We start from the raw sequence: 26,161 nt of genomic DNA on the forward strand, positions 1-26,161 counted from the left end.
ATCCGTTTTCTGAAATAATATTTTTTTTAAATCCGTTTTCCGAAATATTAATTTTTTTAAATCTGTTTTCGGAATTTTTTTTTTTTTTTAATCCGTTTTCCGAAATAATTTTTTTTAAAAATCCGTTTTCCCAAATAATAGTTCTTTTAAATCCGTTTTCCGAATTATTATTATTTTTTTAAATCCGTTTTCTGAAATAATTGTTTTTTTAAATCCGTTTTCCGAATTACTATTTTTTTTTTTAAATCCGTTTTCCGAATTAAGATTTTTTTAAAATCTTTTTTCCGAATTAATTTTTTTTTCTCTGTGGGGATTATCTCGTAATTTTATTTTTTTTAAACACAGAGACTGGTTAAAGAGTATCCTCTTTACCTGTCCGTCACTAATGTTAAAGTTGTGCCGACTGCAAATCCTTAATATCTTTATATTCTAACTCGAAAAGTAAAAATCAATGAATGGATGAATATCCAGCGCTGTGGATGACGCCATTGTGATGAACTCTGACCCGGAACCAGTCTCTGTGTTTAAAAATAAAAAAATTACGAGATAATCCCCACAGGAAAAAAAAAATAAGTTCGGAAAACAGATTAAAAAAAAAATATTAATTCAGAAAACGGATTTAAAAAAAAAAAATATTTCGGAAAACGGATTTAAAAAAAAATTATTTCGGAAAACAGATTTAAAAAAAAAAATTATTTTGGAAAACGGATTTTAAAAAAAATATGATTTTGGAAAACGAATTAATTTTTTTTTTTACTGACTACAATGCTCCATCTTAGCTTATGGCTCTTCCACAGTTTTAACTAACGTCTTTTAGCTTTCGCTAAAATCTATAAACTGTTAATGTCACAGAAAGAAAACAAAAAATACAAAGATGTGTACAGAAACTTTATTTCTGTCTAGGTGCTCACTCAAAGGTTATTAAAAAAACAAAACAAACACACAGTAAACCTTACAGGAATGTAGCGTGGTGAAGATACACAATAATAATACACAAATCCTAAACAACGCTAATGTTGAGTAGAATGTCACACAATTATTGTGTAGTTGAGTGTAAGAATGTGTTATAAGAGAAATTAAGACATTATTTGCATATACATTAAGTGGTCCATTATAAATATTTTACAGTATAAAAAATACTTTTTTGGTGGAGCGTGCACTTTTATTTTGAAGGAGCACACGTGCTAATGAATAATACATTGTGAAACATCAGAATAAATGTTTTTGTCAACACACTCATAACCAAATCTCCATACTTAATTCGTGAAATTCATCAGCCTTTCTTTTTTTTTTTTTTAGAAAGAAAACCATTTTTCATAAAAGTGAAATTACTTTAACCTCCTTCTTGCACCACATATTTCAGAAGCACCTAAACACCAAAAATTAAGACACTCCAACACATTACAGATGTGTTTTATGGTTCAGTTCCTCTGATATTTTCTTGTCCTTGGCTGTTTCTGATGACCCCATAATACAAAGCTTTATCCAGACAGTTTTGAGCAATATTGGAGATGGATTTGGGTGCTCCCTCGCCCCCTTTAGCCAGAACAGAAAGGATCTCCAAAACCTCGCTCTCCATCAGCTTCTCGGCCAGACTTTTCTCAGCTTGCATCATGTTTTGGACGATAACCACTCCACGATGACGTAGGTCTGGTATTTCACTCAGCAGCAGCGCCTGTAGGATCTCAAGCCAGTGCGTCGTCTGAGAAGAGAGGAAGAGGAAGTCACATGGGATAAAATGGTTAAAACTAGCCATGGGTGATATTTGCCATCGGTTTTCCCACTGATATTGAAAAACCCATATGTGCTGCTTTACTTAGCCTTGTTCTACTGAATTTACTTTGTTGGTGGTCAAACAGTGGCATCTAGTGGTGGGAAAGAATAGTGTTTGGATTATCAGACCAGACTTTTCAATACGGGTCATTTCCTGTCAAGAGAATCAATGGAGATATTTAGCCTCAGTGTGCTTCAGGTTTTTGTTGTTGTTGGTTCCAAATGCATCTTGGGAAACTTGGAAGTATACTTCAGTGGGAACGCTCATTATCCTAATCATCCTAACCACACTTCTAGTATATAGTAGACAGTATATACTCTTTGAGTTTGTAGTGTGTAGTAAGGCTGAACAATTAATTGCATTTGGAATATTATCGCGATAAAAAACATGATTTTCTAATCGCAAAGGCCGCAATTTTTAATTTTCTTCTTGTACTGTCCTGTTAATTCCAGAGTGTATTTAAGAAGTGCATTTCACATGTTTACATGTTTCATGAAGTTAGTTAGATATGTTGAAGAGGTAAAGCCACAGATTTGTTTGCTTCATTGTTGCAATCTGTGCTTTAAAATTAATATTTCATTCAAAGTTTAAATAAATCAACAAGAAATTGTTTATTATGAAACAAATTGATATATTGCTTGTGTTCATTGAAAAATACATGACAAGAGGCCCTCAAAAAAATAATCACATATTAAATCGCGATCGCAATATTGAGGAAAAAATTGCAATTAGATTATTTTCCAAAATCATTCAGCTCTAGTGTGTAGTACGTTGTTTGTTAAGAAGTTTTTCCAACTGTTTAACTGCTTGGATAATTAGTCTGGACAACTACCGAGGTCGACACAGTATATGTTTGTGAAAATAAACAAATAAAATTGCACTTTTGCCATTATTGAAGTTGGATAAGTTTTGTTATTTTGCACAGATTATGTTTATCTAGTGGGGCATCACATTAAAAGTAGGCTTAACCTGTTATTTCAATGTGTATATAAATATATATGTGTGTGTGTGTGTGTGTGTGTGTGTGTGTGTGTGTTAGGGATGTAACAATTCACTCAACTCCCGATATGATTCGATTCACGATACTGGGTTCATGATACGATTCTCTCACGATTTATTTTACATAATGGGACTGTAGAAAAATGATAACTGAAAAATATTCCGTTATTTTTTTGGGAAAGAAAGTAGTAGCAGATTCCACCCGCCGCCTCAGCATTTGGTCAAGAGAGGGATAGGGCAACCGTGGCTCAGGTGGCTGAGGGTCGTCTTCTGATCGAGAGGTTAGGGGTTCGATCCCAGTACCTGACTATGTGTCGAAGTGTCCTTGGGCAAGACACTGAACCCTAAGTTGCTCCCAGTGGTTGACTAGCACCTTGCATGGCAGTCTGTCCCACTGGTGTGTGAATGTGAGAGTGAATGGGTGAATGAGCTGATATGTAAAGCGCTTTGAGACTGCTTCAGTGTGGTGATAAAGCGCTATATAAAATCAAGTCCATTTACCATTTACCAAGGATAAATATACAGCGCCCTCTGCTGTTTAAAAAAAGTACTGCGATTCAATTTTCAGAAAATCGATATGAACCGTGATACCTATGAATCGATTTTTAACTGCCTTACCATTAATCGGTACACCCCGAATGTATGTAAATAATCTGACCTAAAATTAGGTTGGGGGGGTCGATGTATATTTCGGTATTGCTTAGTATTGAAAATTTAGTGTTGGGACAAAATTGGCATATCAAACATCTGCAGTAAGCTAATAGTGAACATCTGTAGTAAAAATGGTGTGATAATGTGTCTTGGTGTTTCTTACGGTTCCAGGGATGCGAGCACAAAGCTCAGGTTGCTCAGCGGTGAGCATGGCCAGAGTTCCTGCAGCAGCCTTCCTCAGCCTCTCGTCCTCCTCTCCACTGTAGAGCACCAGCAGCTTCAGGCGGTCGTTCCCCGTTGCCAGATACAACTTCTGCACCTGCAACACAAACCAATCACACACTGCGGTTAGCTCAATGGGTTTCCACCTCATATATTTACATTAAAATTTGAATGTTTATCTTACCTCAGTGCTGGAAATCATATTACACATGCACTCTGTGGCAGAAGCTCGGACCAGCTCGTGCTCCTCAAACATGTAGCCTTCGATTTTTGGTACAGCTTTCTCCTTTATGATCTTTTGTCTGGGAAAAACAACAACAAAAACATAATAAAAGTGGAGTCTTATTTTCACAAGTTTATAGCAGGACTTCAAAAATGGAATAGTGACAATAAAACCACTCATGTAGCCCAGCAAATACCAAACAAAAACGCGATGAATTATGAGCGACAGGCAAAAAAAACAGTTTTAATGTGAAAAAAATCTGACAAATTTTTGCAGAAAAAATGTTTGATTAGTAAAGGTAAGTGACAACCAATGATGTTTATAAGAAAAGTTCTTCCATGAATGTTATACAATCAAAAAGATATAAAATAAAAGTATTAGAATACTGTACGTTTGTTAAAGCTTCTGGAGACTAAAGATGTTATCAGATAAAGTTTACAACCTTTTTTGGATCTGACCCCATTTTGATATCACTAATTTCTGAGGACCCCAAAGACTAATTTTCTCCATATTTATTTTTTTTAACCATTATTGTTATAATATGTAAGAAGTACAGAGTAGCCAGGATTAGTGCACAAAGTGACAAGATGCACCAGCTCAGAAATGTTCATACTGTTTATTTACTTCTTCTTTTCTTTATACTGCATTTTCTTTAAGTTTATATTTGAGATACTGAAAGTACAGAATACAGTTTTAGATTGTGTTTTGTTTTATTTTGAAAATATATAACTACAAAAAAATAAATAAAAATACGTTTTTAATCATTAATTATTATAATTATTGTTATCAATTACTAGACATTTCAGGTGACCCCATTCAAATTCCATGCAACGCCACATGGTATCATGGCCCAAAGGTTGAAAAACCCTGAGACAAAGGCATAGTGTAGGCCTCATTGATGTCATTTGTGTAAAAAAAAAAAAAAAAAAAAGGTTTGTTTTAACTCCACTGTTAACACTCTCTTACTGACATTTTAGGAAAAGTTTTAGACATAGCATTGTTGGATGTGGAGTCTTTGACGGATGCATAGAAGTGTTTTTACTTCATTCTTAACTTGACTTCTTTATATTTCCATATCTTTATCTGTCATTACTGATTAAAATCAATGGTCTCCAGCAGCTTTAAAATCAGACAACAGTCCCAAAGAGCAAGTCACATGGTACATATGTGTAATGAACGTCTACGAGAGTTCCCTCTAGTGGCCAACCTGAGTCTTTCACTGATGCCTGCCAGGTTTGTCAGACCCATTAGTGCCTCGAAGTTCTGCAGCAGCGTGCATTCAAGACTCAGGAGGCTGATGAGGGGTCGAACCACTTCATAGATCTGAGAGCAAAGCAGAAAACATGACAGAGAAAGAATGTTATTTCCTGTTTTGCACCCAAGAGTTTTATTATTGACAGATATATTGAATGTACCCTTTCTCCTGGAAAGGCGATCTCTGGGTTTGACGTGATGGTTATTTTTGCCAGGGCTTGAGCAGCTTTAGTTTTTCCTACACTTGTGTTGTTATCTGACGTAAGTGGGATCAGTGCCTTTGGAGAGGAACAGTGAAGACCTCATGTTTAAAGGGATCTTCCATTGTTTTTACAAATGTGACCAAAAACCTTTGAAATGTACTTATTACAAAATCTATGCCTAACAAAACACAATATTTTGCACCATATTCATTTTATTAACTTTTAAAAATGAGACTACTTTAGTGTTTTAAAACCGATGTTTTGCCATCTTGAAATCATGTGATTGATGAAGTTCTATTCTGGCCCAACCCTCCTCCATTCAGGAGGCACTAAATACTGTTTCATTCTACTTATTTACAATGGGACTTTTTAAAATGTGTGTTATCATGCGTGTTATATCATTATGCTCTGTAGTTGTTTTTTTTTATAGAGCCTAATATTGAAGTCAGAAAATGAGGGTAATTGGATTCAGAAATAAGAGAAAGGGGGTACTTGAGCCAAACATGTTTGAGAACCACTGATTTAGATTCACCAAAAGCAGCACAAGTTGGTATTTTTTTTATTTTTTTTATTCTTTATTTATGAGTTTTTAAATTTTGACACAATAAAACGTACAGAACATTGTGGAACAGGGAGTGACCAACAGATAACAAGTTTCTCAATTAAAGATGTCAAAGATGTATAGATAAATAATAAAGAAGAGAGAGAGAAAAGAAGGACTAACCACAATCTACATTTTCAGTATGTAACTGGGCCTTTTTGCATTGGTGTATGTCACCCACTTATCCCAACAGGAGTCAAACAAGTTGGTATTTTTAGGGCTGGGCGGTATGACCAAAAATTTATATCATGGTATTTTTCAAAATTCTAACAATTTCACAGTATATGACGGTATTTTATTTTTTTTCATGCATAATCAGGCGTTCACAGCATCTTCTACTGGTTGAGAGAAGAATTACTGCAGTATATTGACCTAAGATGGTCTATTTTACTGTTTATTGTAGAATAATTCCACACTAGTCATAATACAAGTTTGCAACAGCAGCCCAATGGCTCTTTGCCCCACTAGCTTAGCTTTAGCATTAGCTTGATTTCTAGCTTTAAATGCTGCATACTCAGTAGTGTGGTGGTTTCTTATGGTGAATAATGTAGTGTTTTGTTTGCAGCTTCACCAGGGCTTATTTTAACATTTATAAGAATTACAAATTGCGATTCTTTGCTCTCTTTTTTGTGTATCGCTGCCAAACTGCCGACATGCTAAGCTAACCGTGCCTCTGTCTCCGTGAGTGTTGTTATCCTATAGCAGAGGCATGCGCACGCAGACACATGCAGCTTCAGAGCTTTAAATTGTGTCTTTTTTTAATTTATTTACACGTATGATTTACACCGTAACTAACACTAGAGCGCTACTGTTTAGCTTCCTATTTAGAAGTGCAAAGTTGAAAAGGGTCCGGTCTGAAACGCGGCGCAGTGTTCCGAAAGTTGCGTAGTCAAATACACCAGTATGGTGGTATATTAAAAATTCATATCATAACAAAAGTATATACCGGTATTTGGTATGAACCAGTATACCACCCAGCCCTAGCTATTTTGACTGGAGAAGCTGCTGACTGATCTAAAAAGCAGGCTGAATGTTTCACTACAATAGCAGACAATGGGATGTTTACAGGCAAATGTTGGTTTAGACATCCCATTTATATTATATATATAAGTTAATTAAAAGAATATGGTGCAAAACAATGCGTTTTGTGAGGCATGTATCTTCTATTAAGTACATTTCAAAGGTTTTAGGCCACATTTGTAGTAAGTAATTTTTTGAAGCAGTAGTGTGCGTTTGTTGAACAGAACCAACCTTTCCACCACCCTGAGCTACCACCGTTCCTCTGTCCTCCTGTCGCTCCACCAAAGCCAAAAACACCCTGTGGGGGGGAGCATTGTGGGACAGAGAATCTACAGAGAAACTAGCATACAAGCTAGTAATTAGTGACCATCCTTTCTCATCTTACCTGGCGATGGATTCTCTGCAGGCCTCAGTGAGGGCAGGACTTTCTTGTTTGACCATACACACCAACGCAGACACCACGCCCGCCTCCAGTAGCTTCATCAGCCTCTTCTCCACATAGGAAGGAGCATCCTGACAACATGGGTGTTCATGGAAGATAAAAACAACTATAAAACCAATCGGACATTTTAATGTCAAGTTGGCCACGCCCAGAATGAACTCATAAGGACACATCAAAGTGATCAGCAGACGTATCTGGGGAAGACTGACAGTTGGGAGTCAAAACATGTCAGGAGATCAAAGTAAATTTCCTGGAAAAAGTTGTCTGAATAAATTAAACCTAAGAATATTATTAAAAAAAAAGACAAAATGAACTTGCTGGAATTATTTTGATAAAAGGGCTAAATTTTCAATAGGGACTCAGTTGGGAAAAAAAATTATCCGGGCCCAATACTTTTTTTAACAAATAGTTTTCAGGAAATATTTTACTCTATACTCTACTGAAATATCAAGTGTGTATTGCTTAATGAATCATAATAATCCTTGGTTTTTTGTAATGCAGGTTCGACTGACGATTTTAGGCACTTTTCCTTTCCACTCCGTTATTGTTAACCGTATCCATGGAAACCCGAGAACACCTATTTGATGTCAATTTTTAAAAAGGCAATGAAGGACATTAGGTATTAGAATGGGAACCATTGAGTCTTATCTCAGTGTGAGATGGTTGTGACCAACTTTCATGTTTTCCATTCCACTTCGTTACCTTTTTGTGGTAATACCATCATCATTTAACCTCATGTTAAACTAAAATGAGGAAGAATTCATCATAATATTAAAGTGTAACCAAACCCCTGCTTTCTCCTGACCTGTCACTAGTAGGGAAATTCAAAAAATGCTTTGATTATGGGCGTGGCTCCTTGAACAGTTACTAATTACTCAATATACCTCTATTCACTCTTCTCTCAATCCAACCTACTCACCACAGATTGTAGAGCCCACAGGTGCTCGTTTTTATAAAAGGGGCGGGGCTAACAGTGGCTGGTTGTGATACAAGATTGTCCCAAAACATCACATGATCTTGCTCTCAGCCAATAGCAAAAATAAATTGTAATAGCTGGGTTTAAACCCATAAAGGGCAATCACTCTTACATTTTTCAACAAAACAAGCCAAATTGAAATACTTTGACTAAAACATTGAGAGTTGGACCAGAATCAGTCAAAAGCACTACTTCATACCGAAATACATTTGTATTCAGCAGGAAAAAAGTGGTTTCGTTACTCTTTAACTGAGCTACTGAACATGTAAATAAAAACAGTTCTGGGTGAGTCTAAATAAAAAAAAAAACTTTAAGTTTCTAAAAAGGTACCTTAGGGTGATCCTCAGGAATGTGCTGCTTTGCATACTTAGCCAGCTCCACCATTTGAGGGTCTGGCTTTTCCACGTCATAGCTGTTGGTACAGTTAACTAATGTGGAGCCTACAGCGAAGAGCACCGTCTTGTCCTCAGACTGCAGGCGCATGTAAAAACAAAAACAAAATAAAACAAGAGGATATCAGTTATCAATAACATCTATATATTATCACAACCAATATGAAGCTTTGGTGACAGGAATCGGATAAAAAAATGCCTGATGTGGTTTAGTTTAACCTTTGCCAGTTTAAACATGGCATCAAGAGCCTCCTTGTCTTCTACCAAGTCTTCTTTCACATCAGCATCAAACGTGAGGTAGGCGAGGCCTTCCACAGACCAGCGGCGAGAGGTCGGGGGCAGCGAGTCGTTGCACAGCCACCTGAGACCAAAACAAGACAGTGTCTTCTTTTAGAAATCTCCTATCTCCTCCTTAGTGGTAGGGTTGGGTCAATTACAATTGTATCTTTAATTACAACTCAATTATGATTACGGTGATTGACATTTTTTCCAATTCCAATCATTATTTTTCCCCTCTAAGTCAATTACAATGATGTTCTCAAATACTAAACTCAAATTCAATCAATCACAATTAAACAAATTTGTTCTCTGCATTTAACGGATCCCTGAGGGGCAGCCACGGCGTGGAGCAGTTATGGTTATGGGACTTGCTCAACATCCCACAGTGATGGGCCAGGTTAGATTCGAACCAGTGACCCTCCGTTTACAAGCCTGCTTCCTGAGCCTTTTTCTGACAGTATACCCCTCCATTAAAGTTTTTCCTTTTAAATGTAAAATGATCCTCAAGAGAACTGACAGGTCATGGAAAAAAGTTGATACGAAACATATTGTAATAATTGTTAACTACGTATGTGTAAACCATTGAACTGTCACATGGTTTTGTAGAATTTTCATGCCAATTATAATTACATCATAACTGTAATTAATTACCAATTACAATTGTAATTGACCCCAACCCTGTCATACAGTGACACAAACAAGAAATACATCTGAATTAATTGATAAACGTACTTTCTGCACTGCTTGGAAAGCCGGAGTGTGGATCCTTCTGCAAACTGCTTCATGCTGAAATCTGTCCCTCCTGCTGATCCAAGCTTGCACAAACCCTGCGCAGTAATTCACACCCACCCTGTTATCCTCATTCTAAGGTGTTTTTCTTAACCAAAGGAGAGCCTTCTCAGACCGTGTGCAATTCTTACCACGAGGGCTCTAACGCGTATCTGGTCGCTCTCGCTCTTCTTGTAGAGGTCCTTCAGAAGCGCCACTCCATTGGCTGTGATAAAAGACGCCCTCTTGGCTTTGCCTGCAGCATGGATCAGAGCCTCCACGGCCACTTGCTGGTGAGTTACATCCTCTGAGGCGCACAGTGAGATTACGGCGTCCATCATGCCTGACATTTCCAGAGCTCTGTTACCTACATGACTCGGGCCTTGGAGGAGCACGGAGACGGTCTGGATAGCTCGCAACTTAGCGTCGAGGCCAGGTTGGCTGAAGTATTTTCTATTCAGCAAAGGTATTAAAAGAAATATTAGGACAACTGTAAAATTAGAGGCAAAAAAGGCAGTTAAACGTTCTAAGGTGGGTGAATTTGCTTGGAACTTTCATTGTAGGTGATTGACCTCTCATTCTGGAGGAAGTGTCTTCAAGTGTCTTCTGAGAAAAAAAACAATCAAAACCACCCACCATTACCAGGTATCCCATTCCTTGGAAGACTGACATTAGTAAGAAACCATCCCTTTGTTGGTGACTGCTCTGCTATTTGTTTATCTTTTAAAGACACATTTTTATGTCCTTTTTAATCCATCACAGGCAGGATTTTGGGCTATTTTAGTTCTTACAGTATGATTTTACTTATCTTTCAACATATCATTACTCACTGAACATATTCCTCGCACAGTTTGAAGAAATTATCTCTTTCTTTGTCACCGATGAGGTCATCATAGAGTTTGCTGAGCAGGACGGAGCAGCTCATCTGGGTGTTGTCAGTGAGAGGGGGTCCCCCTGTGAGTTCGGGTACGGTCCCAGCAACCTGCAGGATATTCTTCAGCCCTGCAGGTCAACATGGAGACAAATATTATAAATAACAATGAGCAACGAAAAAACTGAAGAGTAACAGACAGCTGGGATTGCTTTATGTTCTCATACCCTGATCAATCACCCATAAGGTGAGGGAGTTGTCGGGGTTTTTTAGAGACTTGCGGGGAACTTGTTTGATAAGAAGGTTGATAGCACTGTCTCTTCCCGCCCCCGACACGTTGGACGCTGGCAACATTTCTAAAAGATGGCGCAACATCGAGCGTAGCTCTTTCGACGGCTCTGTGTTCATGTTGTAACAATGGAGAAAGGATCATGCTACAAAGTATAGTTGACTTTCGACAGCATGTGCATACAAGGTAAAACAAAAAAAAAAAGAGAGAGAAAAAAAAAGCATTTGTTTCAAAAGGACTTTTCAATTATTTCAACAGTTATGCTCACCAGGAAGTATGGCTTCATCCTTTCCTCTAATCTCTCTTTTCATGCCTTCTGTGAGAGCCTCAAACATCACCTGCAGCAGGTGGCAGGCAGCCAGAGCCACGGCAGAGGCCTCCACTCCCATCACAGCACAAAGCTGCCCCATTCCTAGCTCGTTCACAATGGCCATAGTCTGAAAGAAACAGCAAAAAAAGCATCTTAAATAGAGCTCTAAGGATAGATTCAAACCATGATTGCTGTGAAAAATTCCTGGTGAGAACCATGATGTGTGTGTGTGTGTTGGTGTGTGTGTCGGTGTGTGTGCGTCACTCTGTGCTGACGGTTCGGGCTTAATTTTGATTGTTATACCACGGGTTTGAACCGGGTTCAGGAGTTGCGCGGTAAATCGGGTGATGTTTCAATTAGCCCAAGAAAGACGCACAAATGGATGCTGACTCACCTCTACATGCGCATGCATGAACGTGAATAGTGTCGGGTTGAAAAGACCGGCTTTATTTGGGTCGAATGGGTTCAGGCCATATGCTGTGGAACTCAGACCACTTCTTCTTCTTTCAGTCTGATTAAAGCTCTTCTCCCGCCGCTGCTCTAGGTTCAGCCGAGTGTGCGACTGAATCAAGACCGTAACGTCTAAACAAGTGTCACTAAAACGGTCACAGAACCCCATATTGTTTAAGAAGAGTATCGATGGTAAAATGGTAAATGGACTAGATTTATATAGCGCATTATAACCACACTGAAGCAGTCCCAAAGCGCTTTACATAGCAGCTCATTCACCCAATCACTCTCACATTCACACACCAATGGGACAGGACTGCCATCCAAGGCGCTAGTCGACCACTGGGAGCAACTTAGGTTCAGTGTCTTGCCCAAGGACACTTCGACACATAGTCAGGTACTGGGATCGAACCCCAACCTCTCGATCAGAAGACGACCCTCTACCACGGAGCCACATACTGTGCTGTATCAATTTGAATCCCCTCTTATTTGCATCGATTTGTAGCCAATTTAGAAAATATCCATACATCCCTAATCATGATTATATAATTCCATTGAAGGATCATCTTTTTAATCCTGCTCTATTTAAGATCTACTTCACTCTACAGTGTCATGTTTTAAAATGCTACTTTCAGTGATGTTTTTCATACTCACTCTGGACTGATGTCCTGTGCACAGGCCAACCAAAGTCCTGAGAGCAGAGAGAACAACATCTTCTTGTTTGGACTGAAGAAGTTTCTGAATCAGCTTCACTCCATCGTTGCGGAAGATCTGCTCTGCTCCTGCATCCTCTCGAGACAACACCACTAAATTTTGTGCTGCCTGAAGTAAATAATGTGAATGTAGACACAAGAACAACTGTCAGATTAAAATAAAATGAAAAAAATGAGCAGTTTTAGAAAGAGAAGCCTCTACCTTTTGTCGATCAGAGTCTTTAGCCGAAGTGTCTAAGAGCAGGGAGAACATCTGCTGCACACGTGCATCTGTGGAGTTCAGTTGTGCTGACTAGAGGGATTAGGATTGAACAATCATGAGCAACAACTGCATCCTAGACAAGTCTTGTGGAAAAACAATCTAATCTGTGTGGCATCACCTTCTGCTGGATCTGTGCCCCCAGTTGTCGCATGAGATCCTGAAATGCTTTGTTCTTGGGCTCCAGCTGAGCACACCGCTGAGCGTCCAGAAAGGCTTGGTCGAGGCGGCCGAGCTTCTGAAACGCCTGAGCCCGTCGAAACCGAGCTTTGACGTCACCTGGGTCTGTATCAAGAGCTGAAAGAGCATGACAGAGATAACAATTATCAGAGGAGTGTGAATTAAATACAAAACTATTATGACAACAGTGTACTGGTTAGAACAAAAGTGTCTGTTATAATATATAATATGTGTAAAGAGCTGCAATATTCAATCAATCAATCAATCTTTATTTGTATAGCGCCAAATCATAATCAATGGTATCTCAAGGCACTTTACAGTAGAGCAGTCTTAGGGACGGACTCTTCATTTTATGGATACACACATATGCATATATACGTATATACACATACATATGTATCCCACACCCAACATGAATTCATCATGGCGGCAAGGAAAACCTTCTGTTAAGCAGCAGGATCCTTGTGTGGATCCCATTCCTATGATGAACAGCCATCCACGTTATGCTGTGTTGGGTGTGTGCAGAGGAAAGGGTGGAGACAGAGCCGCTGAGTCTCTGTAACTCCACACTAAGGATCCCACGGACCTGCAAGACAAAAGCCAGAAGGAGTACAGGAGCAAACACACAAGGGAAGAAGCAGACATAGAGGGAGTGTTTGAAAGAGGAATGGGACCCTCTCCGGTCCCTCTCTAATCTAAATGACCTCTCTCTTAACGCCCTCTCCAACCTCTCTCCAACCGAGCATGCCAGACCCCCCCCCCCCCGGCAGTCTATGCCTATTGCATCTTAATTATGAGCTATGAGCTGGTTCCTAACTAAAAGCTTTATCAAAGAGGAATGTTTTGAGCCTAACCTTAAAGGTAGAGAGGGTGTCTGCCCCCCGATCCGTGGTTGGTAGATGGTTCCAGAGAAGTGGGGCCTGATAACTGAAAGCTCTTCCTCCTATACTACTTTTAGAGACGAATGGAACAACGAGTAGTCCAGCATTTTGAGAGCGTAGTGTTCTGGGGGGATTGTATGGCACTACAAGCTCCTTGAGATAGACTGGTGCCTGTCCATTTAGGGCTTTATAAGTGAGAAGAAGAATCTTGAATTCTATTCTATATTTTATGGGAAGCCAATGCAGAGAGGCTAATACAGGAGTAATGTGATCTCTTCTCCTAGTTTTAGTCAGTACACGTGCTGCAGCATTTTGAACCAGCTGAAGTGTCTTAAGCGACTTGCTCGGGCAGCCTGCTAAAAGAGAATTACAATAATCCAGTCTAGAGGTAACAAAAGCATGGACTAGTTTTTCGGCGTCGCCCTGAGACAGGATAGATTGGGTCCTAATCAATACTAGAAAATGTTTTGAATTGTATGATGTCACACTAATCTAAATGTAATACAGAATGGTAAATACATTCGACATACAGCTCAGTTACTGTATTTTTTATGGAGGTAAATTTGTCATAATCTTTATTATTAAATCAAAAAGTTGATTATTTAAAAAAAATATGTATTTTCAATGAAGAAAAAAAAATTGTCTGCAATAAAAAAATATTTCAGTATAAGAAAGTGTTTGAATGCAAACAAATAATGATTGATTGGTTTATTTATTTATTTTACAAAAAAAGACTTCAATATCCCTCAAAAATTTCAACACAATATACAAAATAACTTGACTAAACCAGGAAGAAACACACAAAAAAATACTGTAAAAAAGGACAAAAGTCCCAAAAAAAGAACAGAAAAATACACAAAACCGTAACAAAACAAAACCAACAAAAACGTAAGTCCACAAAACAACATGAAAAAACAGAAAATGACTTTTAAAAAAAAAATCAAAAATATAGAAAATCAGAAAAAAGAAAGAAAAAAAAAACCCTTTGTTCTATTATTGCTCAGATGGATGATTTTTCTAAATACTGACAAGAATATTGATAATGTGGCTGTTGGATCAGACGATCCCATTTCTGTGGTGTCTACTGTGATAAAAGTTGTACATCTCTGCATTACACCAAAGCTCTGGGTTTGAATTCTGCAAGTGATTTATTTCCCATTTTCACCAGTTCGATGGCAACTTAAAAAAATAAATAAAATAAATACTGTAATTAAAAACGTTTTACTACACGAAAGTGTTTGAATACAAACAAATATTTTACCACCACCACACCATTTTTTTTTTCTAAATTGGCACTTCTTTTTTTAATTGGCACTTTTTTATTTCATTGATTGATTTTTTTTTTTTTTTTCCCCATGAGTGGTGCAATATTTTTTGGGATTGAATATTAGCCAAACATGTCTTACCCATAATATGGTTCAAATGCAAAAAAAGATTACTTTAATTCCCCCAAAATATACAACATAACTTGATTAAACCAGGGAGAAAAAACACACACAAAATGACACACACAAAAAAAAAAAAGAAATAACAGCAAAATCAAAACATGAACACAATGGCAGAAAAGTACACAATGTGTAAAACTGTAAACCCGTCAACAGAAATACACAGAAACACACAAAATGACACAAAACACAAACAACTATAAAAACCCTTTTGTTCTGTTATTTCTCAGATGGTCATTATTCTAAACACTGACTTGAATATTGATAATGTGGCTCTTGAATCAGACAACTATATTTCTGTGGTCACTACTGTGATAAAGTTGCCCATCTCTATTCTACACCAAATCTTTCGCTATTTCCCGTTTCCACAGTAACTAAAGTAAACCAATGATGAATGGGAGTGTGGGCTCTGCTCAGACCTTTGGAAGCATCAGCCTCAGCCCTGCTGAAGTCCTCCAGGTTCAGGTAACAGGCGGAGCGGTTCCGGTGCAGCACTGCGCTCTCTGCTGGGCTGTCACATAGTTTCAGAGCTTTGGAGTAACAGCTCACGGCGCCCTGCATGTCCCCTGCCTTGAAGAAGTTGTTTCCATCTTCCTTCAGAGCTGCAGAATCCTGTAGCAAGCAAGGTGTCATGACGTGCGTCAGGGTGAAGCTAAATGCTAATTGTCTCATTGCGGCTGCCCTTACCTTTTCTTTTCCGCTCTCACCCATTGTCAGTTCGCGACCAGCAACACAGGGTAACGTAATAGTATCAACGTTAGTCTCAATTTTACCTTACGTGGTCCCAAATACCGTTCACTTAAAGTAAACTTTCACATCTTGCTAAACTTCCGGGATTCTGCCCCACGTCAAACACAAGCTCCGCCCCTTACGCAGCATCTCCATAAAAGGAAAAGAGGAGCCAAAAGGACCAGTGTAGTGTATGTTTTGGTCTTCTTCTTCTTCTAATGGTTTCCGGCAGGCTGTACACTAAAAGAAGCGTAATGCTGCCCTCTTCTGTTCACTTAGATTCACTCCATTTTAGATTCTCAAATAGAGGTTGGTAGATTGAAGATACCTCACGACTGCCTTATCTATTAAAATCGACTCTGTTCTTGGTGCAAATATTGACTTTATTGAAAACACTGTCAGCCCAAGAGTGGAAAGTTCTTTAAATAACGTTCCCCTTTCAACAGAACAACATCCACAGGCCAATAGAACATGGGAAATAGTCTCAAGTTGACCACACTGACATAATCCATCTGGATGTTTGCCTATTCGATTTAAATATGCAGCTAGTCCACAATGCCCCAGTCTTAATCTGGTTATCTCAACTTGATTTGATCGGCAAGTTGCCCACAGGAGTCTAGTGCCCTGCACACAAGGTTGACACTTAAAATAATGCCTCCCTCTAGACTCATTCTCCCACTCCCTTTGCCATTGCTGATACACAGTAGCTTTGAAAACACTGACACACTCAGCCTTCCCCAATTGGACCACATATTCAACTTCTGTCTCAAGAAGAGCCTTCTTTGCTAGCCTATCAGCAGCTTCATTCCCCACAATACCTGAATGAGATGGGATCCAGGAAAAAACAATACTAGACCCCATCAACTCTATCCGGTGTATGTTTTGGTCATTGAAATCGAATAATAATAATAATAATAATAATAAAACAACAATTGGTCATTTGAGGTTCATTTTCAAATTAAAGAACTAAAATAAAAAGTCAAAGCATTTTTCTTTATCAGGGTCAAGAAGGGATAGACAAACATTTAAAAATCGCTTGATTTAAAATTTTTGTTTCTAAAACCAAAAAATAGAAATACCAGTGGACGAAAACAAAAACCTCCCGTTTTACATCTTTGTGATGACTATATACGATGGCGCAAATAATACTTAACTTCTTGGATAACAGTGGATATTATTCAGATAAATAAATAAATGTGGTTATCACAGATTCATAGAACAATTGACCATCATTTTTCTGGCTTTATGGATGGACCCCAAAAATCTCTTCCCTTTATTCCCCCTTATTGATGGTCCTGTCTCCACATGACTGTTCTTCAATGTTCATGTCTGTGTTCAACCACCTTCAGGTACAGTGGGGGTCCCCGGTCTCTGACACCTTTATTTTGGGGGTCGCAGGCTGAAAAGTTTGAGAACAACTGCTTTAATGAGTAATACCTAAATATACATATCTATTCAATGCTATAATTTGAATAACTCTAATGTCTAATTAGATAGCTCATACTGTATCTGACCCATAATTTAGATAAGTTAAGGCTTAATCACATTTTGGATGAAATAAATAAATTAAAACATTATACAGCATTGGTAAACAACCTCTTTAAAAAGTATCTTGTCAGTATTTTCTTCATCAGTCCTTTCGGGCGTCCTTTGTTAGCACTGATGTCATTCACCATTGTTCTGTGACCCGTTACCCTGACGACAAACTGGTTCTCAGCCTGTTTTGTGTCAGTGGTCAGGTACACTTGTTGTGCTCCTCAAGTTACGAGGACAGCTTTGTTCAGTCAGAAATATTACCCCCTACAGTATGTACAGTTGGCGTGTATTTCCTCAGGGCTCGGTTTGTTTGAAGAGCTCACGCTGAACAGATCTGCAGGAGGTCCACCACCAAGCGTGTTATAAAAGTTATAAAAATCAAATGCAGCTGTGTCAATATTTCTTCTCTATAAACACTTTCTTTCTGAGGGATTAGAGTAAACTTCTAGTGGAAATCCATTAAGTTTGGAAACTCTTTTTAGAAACATAGTGAAACACTGTGATCGTCTCAATTTTAATGTTTTTGTAGATCTGACAAAATGTTTGTTTCCTATATTTTGAGTAAAGCAAGTGACATCTGTTGATGTTTCACTCGAATTGCCTTGTGTATGGAATATGCTATCCAAATACATTTTGTGTTCCAATATTAGATTATCTTTTTGTGTCAAAGCACCTAAACAAATGTATGTATTTAATGTTATTTCTGATAACTGAACATCAATAATAGAATCTAAAATGAAAAACCACCAATGATGCCAAACTAAGTCTAATTATGTCTGCTTAAACATGCAGAGTAACTGTTGTATGCTTTCAGAGAACCTTCCCATTTTGCTCGTGATTGTTTCTTTCAGTTCATCAACTATATTTCTTCTTTAGTGAAATACAAACATATACAAATCTAACAATTTATCACATTTGAATTTTGGGACAAGCTCAGCACATTTAAAAGAGGAAGCCATTTGTGAAAGGAGTTAAAAAACACTAATGTTTTAATATGAGCATTACACTTAATGGTTATCTGTACATTTTATTTGTGTGTGTGTAACTTAAGTCCAGCTAGTCTTCTGTGTGCCTGTGCAGTGCTTATCTTATGTCACTACAGAGGGTTTAGCAGTCATCTTTAACCAATCAAATGTGTTCTTTTTATTTAGTCACCACCAGGGTTGAGGTCAGTTACAGTTTTCAATTGCAATTACGTCTTCAATTATCCATGTTCAATTACATCTCTTTTATGATTATGTTGACTGACATTTTTTTCAATTATAATTACAACTAGAACTGCAAGCAGTGATGAAAGGGGGGTCAAGCCTTCCCGCGCGACTCGGCCCCCAGGTTTCGCGGAGCCCGTGGAAGTACGTCACGAAGGATGACGGGCTCGTGGCGAGCATCAGGACACAGGCCAACGTGCCATTTGCTGTGAACAGATGGATATGAAGTTTTGGAAGATGTGATATGAAATAAATGATATATATATAAAATATGAAAGTTACAGGCCAAAATGCATTTGCACCCATTATAGCACCACCTAAAGGTGCACATTTTGGTATGGGTGGACTGTGTACTCTGTGATGGACTGGCGCCCTGTCCAGGGTGTACACCCGCCCAGCGCCCTATGAGAGCCGGAGATTGGCACCGGCAGACCCCCGCGACCCTGATAAACGGGAATAAGCGGATATGAAGATGGATGGATGGTCTGTGTACTCTTATATATGTACCCTGTAAATTTCACAGCCCTCAACATAATAATTCAGCTGAACACATCCCCAGGAGTGACCCAAGGTCATACCCACCAAATTTGGTAAAAATGGGTCTTGCCATTTAAGAGATATAAATTTCCCATATTTGCAGCACCCCCTAGTGGTGTAAATTATAAAAATGCTTATACCCCCACAGTCAGATGCTAACCAAGGATCTCAGATTTGGTGTTGTTAGCATTTGTTTTGACAAAGATATGCAATATTTAGTAAAATTTTCTTGTTAGCAAGAAAATTTCACTCAGTAAATATGTGCACATATTTTGAGCTAACAAAATTATTTTATCAACTTTAGATCAGGTCCAACTGAAGACTCTATGTGCCAAGTTTCACACTAATTAGACAAAACCCCAAGGAGGAATTTGAAAAAGTAGGTTTTTGATGTGTAGTGACTTACAAAGAGTAATATGCTGTGGGAGTGGGCGTGGCCTATGTCAGAAGATGCGACTCTATATAGGTACCCCCTTTGTTCGACTACAACATTTTGCATAGAAAACTATTTAAAAACAACAATATAGCATAATGATGAAATGAACGAGTGATAACACACATTTTAAAGAATCTAACTTAGTAAATAAGTGGAAAGAAACAATATTTAATGCAGTGGTTAACAACCTTTTTTGGATCGTGACCCTATTATCTTTCCGCTCCAACTACTCTTGTACTACCAAACTGCTAATCCAGAATTATTTTTCTATTCATTCCCCATATATCTTTTAACTGTGTTTCTTTCCCTATTGTATTACAATATTGTCTCCAGTATGTACATTTTGCTATTTTTATATTTCTCTGGATTACTGCCTGGGCTTCTTTATATCAAATTAATGTTTCAAATGGATGATGTTTTTTTAAGGAGCCTAAATGCTTTATTTCTTGCTTTAATTGCTTTGTCACATCTCTCATCCCACCATGGGACACTTTTCCTGGTCTTTGCTCCTTTTGTTTTTGGGATTGTCCATTCCGCAGCTTGTATTATAGCCTTGACTATAACCTGATTACATTTCTCAATACTTTCCATATCTTCTTTCATAATATCCCCACATTTGTCTTCATTCTCAATTTGAAAAGTTTGCCAGTCTGCTTTATAAACTTTTTCCTTTATCCTGGTTTGGATTCACTCCAATCCTAGTTTCTATTGGATAGTGATCACTCTCTAGCATTGATTGATTCATAACTCACCACGTACTGATACCTGCAACATCAGAGGACATAAAAGTTAAATCAATGGCACTTTCAGTGTTTGTTGAGCTGTTATATATTGTACCTCTTCCATCATTAATGTAAACCAACTGTTTTTCTTCTGAAAACTATTCTATCACTAGTTATTTTGCTTCCCCACAATGTGCTATATGGGCATTAAAATCTCCACTTCATATCAACTTTCCTGGTGTTTTCCCACCCGCCTTACATAAATCTTCCTTATTTCTATTACCTGGATTATAATACTTATTGATATACTAATCCTCTCTATCCATATTTATAATATTAATTCATATTTTCTCCAAGTTTCCTGGATACAAATAACATGTGGCATTTTTGACAATTCTGATACAAAATTTTTGAATTCTTGTCCATTCGCTAGCAAGCTTTGAGCATTCCATTATAAAAAGATTAGGGCCACTAGGTATGGGGTGCCAAGTGTAAACATTTAGTATAAAAGTTGTAGCTAACACATTTTCCTACATTTATCTCACTTTTCGCATATTTAGCACATTTTCCTACATTTAACCACATATATAGAGGTGAAAAAAAGCATTAAATCTAAATACTTAATATAAATCTAAATGTTTTATGTTATATCTAAATGTTAAATCTAAGTCTAAATATTTAATCTAAATCTAAATGTTAAATCTAAATATTAAATCTCATCGTTAAATCTAAATATTAAATCTAAATCTAAATGTTACAATCTAAATCTAAATCCAAATATTAAATCTAAATCAAATGTTAAATGTTAAATCTAGATCTAAATGTTGAACCTAAATGTTTCGCACATATGCTAATTGTCCCCACCCCTTGTAACTTATACACAAGCAGAGTCACACACGCCTCTTCACCGATGCCAGCCTGGGTGATATGTATGGCTGGTTCTCTCCCGGCGGCGGAGATCGAGCGCGTGGTCATGGCCGGTGTATGGCAAGCCAAAAGGGCCATTTTGACGCGTTGACACGTAAAAAGCGCGCGTTTAAACCCGCAATTCAATGTGTCGACACGTAAAAGACGTGCGTCATGTCACAAATTGCGGGCGTGTAATTCTCTCGTTAATTTGATTTCGACCTGCACACCTTCCACATCTTTGTTTACCCTTGCATACTGCAGCTGTATGACCATACTTCTGACATGTAAAACACCTCAATGGCGGTGGAATGAACGGTCTCACCCCAGCTCATGAATCCAATGTACACCTTGTCTGGTACCTGCTCTTTGAATCTGATCATTATTGATAAACTGTCAAGTTTTTCACCATTTCTGTTCATCTTCAGTCTTTTCACATCCAGAACCTTTCCACCTTTTATATTTTGTTTAATCTCATCAGTTGTCACTCCTGTCGAAATACCCGTAATAACTCCTAGAGTTGCTCTTTTATCTTCAGGGATTGAACAACTCACTCCTTTCTCTCCCATCTTATCTACTCGCAGTGCTCGTCCTTGTGTTCCATCTTTACAAAAGATCTGTAATGATCCATTTCTCAACATTTTCACATCTTTAACATGTCCAATTGTAGCTTGTATTCCTTTTATCAGTTTGATTGGGTTCCACTCTCCAAATGACGCTTCTTGCTGAGTTAACTTCATAACTACTTTACATTCATCTCTTTGTATTGCTCTGACAGCTTCATCCCGCTCAAAAATTACACACAAACTCGCTTTGAGTTTGTGTGTAATTTTCACGTTTCTTTCCGTGTTGTGTTACAGTAGAATGGCATGCTTAGGCATTGGAGCCGTTTCAGTTCAACACGTTTTCAAGTGAGCTACACAATAAAAATGTGAAAATAGGGCCGGGGGAAGTGGGGGTGCTGCAGCACTCCCTAGTGATGAGAGGGAGATTTTTTAAAAATGCAACCTTTTTTTTTAGTATTATTTTTTTTTAACTGGTATGTTTTATTATACAACATGAACTACTGCACATGAATTATACTTTGTGCACTTCTGATTAATCAATAATTATTTCTTCTTCTACAATTTCAAGTTACTAATTCAGTTTCAAAACAGTTAATTCAATTTCAAGTTCTTACTTTCAAATTCAATACCAACTATTCAAATTAAGTTTCTAGTGGCACAACTCTCAGCCCATATCGAGTTGTCATACTCACTTCTCCCACCTGTCATCGTCTCTGCTTTCTTAAGTTTTTTCCTCACATTCATTCACACTTCCTCCATCTGGCCCGCGGTCCTTATAATTGACGCTATTAATGTACAGCGCGGGGCGCACGGTGGCTTAGTGGTTAGCACGTCCGCCCCACAGCAAGAAGGTACTGTGTTCAAGCCCTTTCAAGCCCTTTTTGGGTCCTTTCTGTGTGGAGTTTGCATGTTCTCCCCGTGCTGCGTGGGTTTCCTCCGGGTCCTCCGGCTTCCCACAATCCAAAAACATGACCCTGGCGCCCTGTCCAGGGTGTACCCCCGCCCAGCGCCCTATGAGAGCCGGAGATTGGCACCGGCAGACCCCCGCGACCCTGTTAAACGGGAATAAGCTGGTATGAAGATGGATGGATGGATGTACAGCGCGGGCTGCAGCCTTGCTCCCCCTCCCGAGTCCTTCCCTTCCTTCCCAGAGTCCTTTGCGGTCACTCGGTGATGCTAACTGCTAAGCTACATGCTAACTCCGGAGCTAATCTGTCAGGCTGAATGCACGTACACCGCTGGGCTCTGCACTCCTACACATCGTCTCATTTGAATGGGTAAAGTCACATTTCTTTCTTTTATTCACCCACACGCACCATTTAAGAACGTACACGAGTGTTTAGCCGTGATTTGTAGGTCAAGTGTGAGGTTAGCTAATAAATTAAAGCCACGTATTGTGTTAATGTTATCAAGTGAGGGCTTCCTGACAGCCAGCAACCGTGTTTTTCTAGGTTTATTCACCGACTTTTATCACACTCGGACTTTATTGCAGACTCGAAGTGGTTGTATTATTTGGTGTGAAGTTGATGACACATCTGGCAGCCAGTGCTAGCTTCTTAGCACTTTGTAAGATATACCAACGCTGACAGGGGCTGATGATTAAAGTTTGAGTGAGGTAGTTAATGCGGGTAATTGGTTTAACAGGCTCCTGTGCATCTTAGCCTGCACGGGATAACGCCTGGACATTACTTTGTGCTTCACTTTGGAGCTACTCAAGGTTGCATGGCTTGAAGCCCATCTGATGGGATGCAGGCGTCCAAAGTCAACAAAGATGTCCCCTCTCTCTTCTTCTCCTCTGGGAAACACTGGGTTACAGCTCCAGACAGTTTCCATGTAGAACTGGGTTAATCTTTGTTAGGGATGCTAATATATTACCTTTAAATGCTCTGTGCTGTCCCTTTGTCAAGACAGTTGCGTTGTTATTGTTTGTAGTGGGTGATGTTTTGGAGAACATTGTTAGAATTCATAATGTGTCATTGTCAGATGTTTAACCTGGAGGCCAAAACTCACCAGAGGGATTAGAGAAAAAACATGGATACATTTTAAATACTGTGCTGTGTTCCAATTAGCTGTGAGTCACGGATCGGGTTTCAAAGTGGTGGAAAATTCCAAAGTACATTTCCATGAGAGCTTAAAGCTAATATCCGGAGTTTCTGAGAGAACGTCTCAATGCCCTAAACAGCTCCACTTCCTCCCCTGCCTCTGCAGTCTACCAGAAGCCATGCCTCTACTTTTCTGCACGCGTTTCGCGGAACAAACAAGGTCGCATTGATATAGGTCTATGGGTCAGGTCAGAGCCAAAATCATATTTACCTGTTTGCTGTTGTGACGCGCAACCATATTTCTGTGCACAGTACCGCATTAACTTTGATTGACAGTCTCAAAAACAGGAAGTCGAAGCCTATTGGCTGGGCGCAGTTGGCGATCGTTTACATTTGTATAGGGGTCTATAGGATGAAGGAGGGACTTATATACATTAAAGTATATGAATGACCACTGGCAGTAGACCATAGTAAAAGACTAGTTAGGTATTTTTTCGCATTTCATACATAAACATAGATTTCTCAGAAACTCCGGATGTCAGCTTTAAAGTTGATATCTGGAGCCCAGCCAATAGGCTTTGACTTTGTGTTTTTGAGACTGTCAATCAAAGTGAATGCGGAACTGTGCATGGAAACAAAGCGACACAGCGAACAGTAAATATGATTTTGGGTCTTACCTGACCCATAGATCTATATCAATGCAACCTTGTTATGTTCCGCGATGCACGTGCAGAAAAGCAGAGACGTGGCTTCTGGTAAATTGCAGAAGCAGGGGGAGGAAGTGGAGCATTTAGGGCGGGACATCGAGACGTCCTCTCAGAAACTCCGGATAGCAGCTTTAAGATTCAAGCTTGTGGGGCTATTAACAAATAAAAGCTTTTCATACATATTATTTATTGAAATCAAACAAAAAATGATAGTAATCTTAAATCATAATTATTAGCATTCGTTCAAAGTTGCAAACTTCCAGGAATTCTTAAAGTTGGAAACTTTCGATGTAAATTAATGGAACATTTTAAAAGTTAAAGGTTGGCCCTTAACATGGATGTTACTTTTAGTTGGAGAAATCATATTTAGCATCATCATCATCAAAAAAAAAAATGTCAGCATGAGCTATTTAAGATTTCTCCCTCTTTCATGTTAATTACAAAAAATAAATCCCATGGAAAGTTTATATCCTTAAAATATTCCCAAATTTCATGAACCTATGTTCCTGTGGAAATTAATACCAGAAATATTCCACCCCTTTGCAACCCTAATGTTTTCATGTTAAGCTCGGTAACACCACAGCGCGCGTGCGTGCATGTGACTTACTTACTTACTGTGGACCATATGATCATGATGCGTCACACATTGTGGGTGATGTGACTCTTCAAGATGCTCAGAACAGAAGATGTTCAGCAGAAATGTGATAGTACTCTGCTTTCCTAATGACACAATTCCATACCTGGCTGACAAATTCTTGCACGTTGCAGATGAACACCCAAGTGTAAAGAATGATGTCACCAAGGAGCAGTTTTGAGATCAGGAGTTCACTCATTTGCTGAAAACTAAATCTTCATCTCTAAAAAGGGAGGATTCACTCTGAATTCATGTTTTATATAAAACTTTCATATTTTTTGGGAACACAGACATTTTTTCATTAGAGAAGGGCTGTGTCTAAATAAGGCTTTCACACCTAACTTATTCTTCTTAACCAGTCACCCTGCTATCAGTCTAGATAAGGAAAAAGGACAACATGTACCTAAGAAAAAGAAAGCAGCATATAGACGCTGCCTTCGCAGAAGGAGAATGAGACAAATTTACCTTTTACCTTTTCTCAAACCGGCAGTGATATCTGTAAACTGTTCAGTTAGAGCTGCATGCTAGTGCCAATGTAGCAGCATCAATGCTTGTGCCATACACAATAAAATGAACAGTATTATAATATAGATTGGACTAAATAAGCAGCTCAACCATTTAGTTTGTACAGTTTTCCTTCTAATTTACCATTTAAATAATCTAAAATTTAAAATGTAGGCATCGATTATTGATCACTATTTTAGAATGACGACGGCTCGATGCTACGATTATTTCTCCCACGCCTACATCCATTACTTGTTCTTGTTCTACATCACCTGTTTTTAATATTTGTCAAATATCTTTGACTTGTTGTTCTACCTCACCGTTGTTAATTTCAATAAATGTTACTTTTTTAAAAATTGAGACTCGTACCATTTGTTATATGAATGCACCGAAATGAAAATTTGTTGCCGAAGCCGAATAAAAATATAAACG

General features: G+C 38.4%; 2 protein-coding genes across 2 annotated transcripts in view; one reads left to right on the forward strand and one right to left on the reverse strand.

The window, feature by feature from the left end:
- Positions 1 to 1,191: 1,191 nt before the first annotated feature.
- On the reverse strand, positions 1,192 to 16,219 carry unc45a (unc-45 myosin chaperone A). Its single transcript, XM_028450700.1, has 19 exons — positions 15,890 to 16,219; positions 15,622 to 15,814; positions 12,818 to 12,993; positions 12,640 to 12,729; positions 12,379 to 12,546; positions 11,233 to 11,401; positions 10,903 to 11,073; positions 10,635 to 10,806; positions 9,957 to 10,257; positions 9,769 to 9,863; positions 8,977 to 9,118; positions 8,696 to 8,836; positions 7,333 to 7,460; positions 7,179 to 7,245; positions 5,285 to 5,401; positions 5,077 to 5,192; positions 3,831 to 3,948; positions 3,588 to 3,743; positions 1,192 to 1,702 (listed from the first exon to the last, which is right to left on the reverse strand). Exons 1-19 carry the CDS (start codon positions 15,911 to 15,913, stop codon positions 1,415 to 1,417), a joined length of 2,832 nt encoding a protein of 943 aa, XP_028306501.1. The 5' UTR covers positions 15,914 to 16,219; the 3' UTR covers positions 1,192 to 1,414.
- Positions 16,220 to 22,990: 6,771 nt separating this feature from the next.
- Positions 22,991 to 26,161, forward strand: part of man2a2 (mannosidase, alpha, class 2A, member 2) — a 39,448-nt gene continuing 36,277 nt past the window's right edge. The window contains exon 1 of the mRNA XM_028449777.1: positions 22,991 to 23,119. The gene's annotated coding sequence lies outside the window, so the exon portion shown is untranslated. The remainder of the gene's footprint in view (positions 23,120 to 26,161) is intronic.

The sequence above is a fragment of the Gouania willdenowi genome, chromosome 6, assembly GCF_900634775.1.
Source record: "Gouania willdenowi chromosome 6, fGouWil2.1, whole genome shotgun sequence".
In the NCBI taxonomy this organism is placed as follows: Eukaryota; Metazoa; Chordata; class Actinopteri; order Blenniiformes; family Gobiesocidae; genus Gouania; species Gouania willdenowi.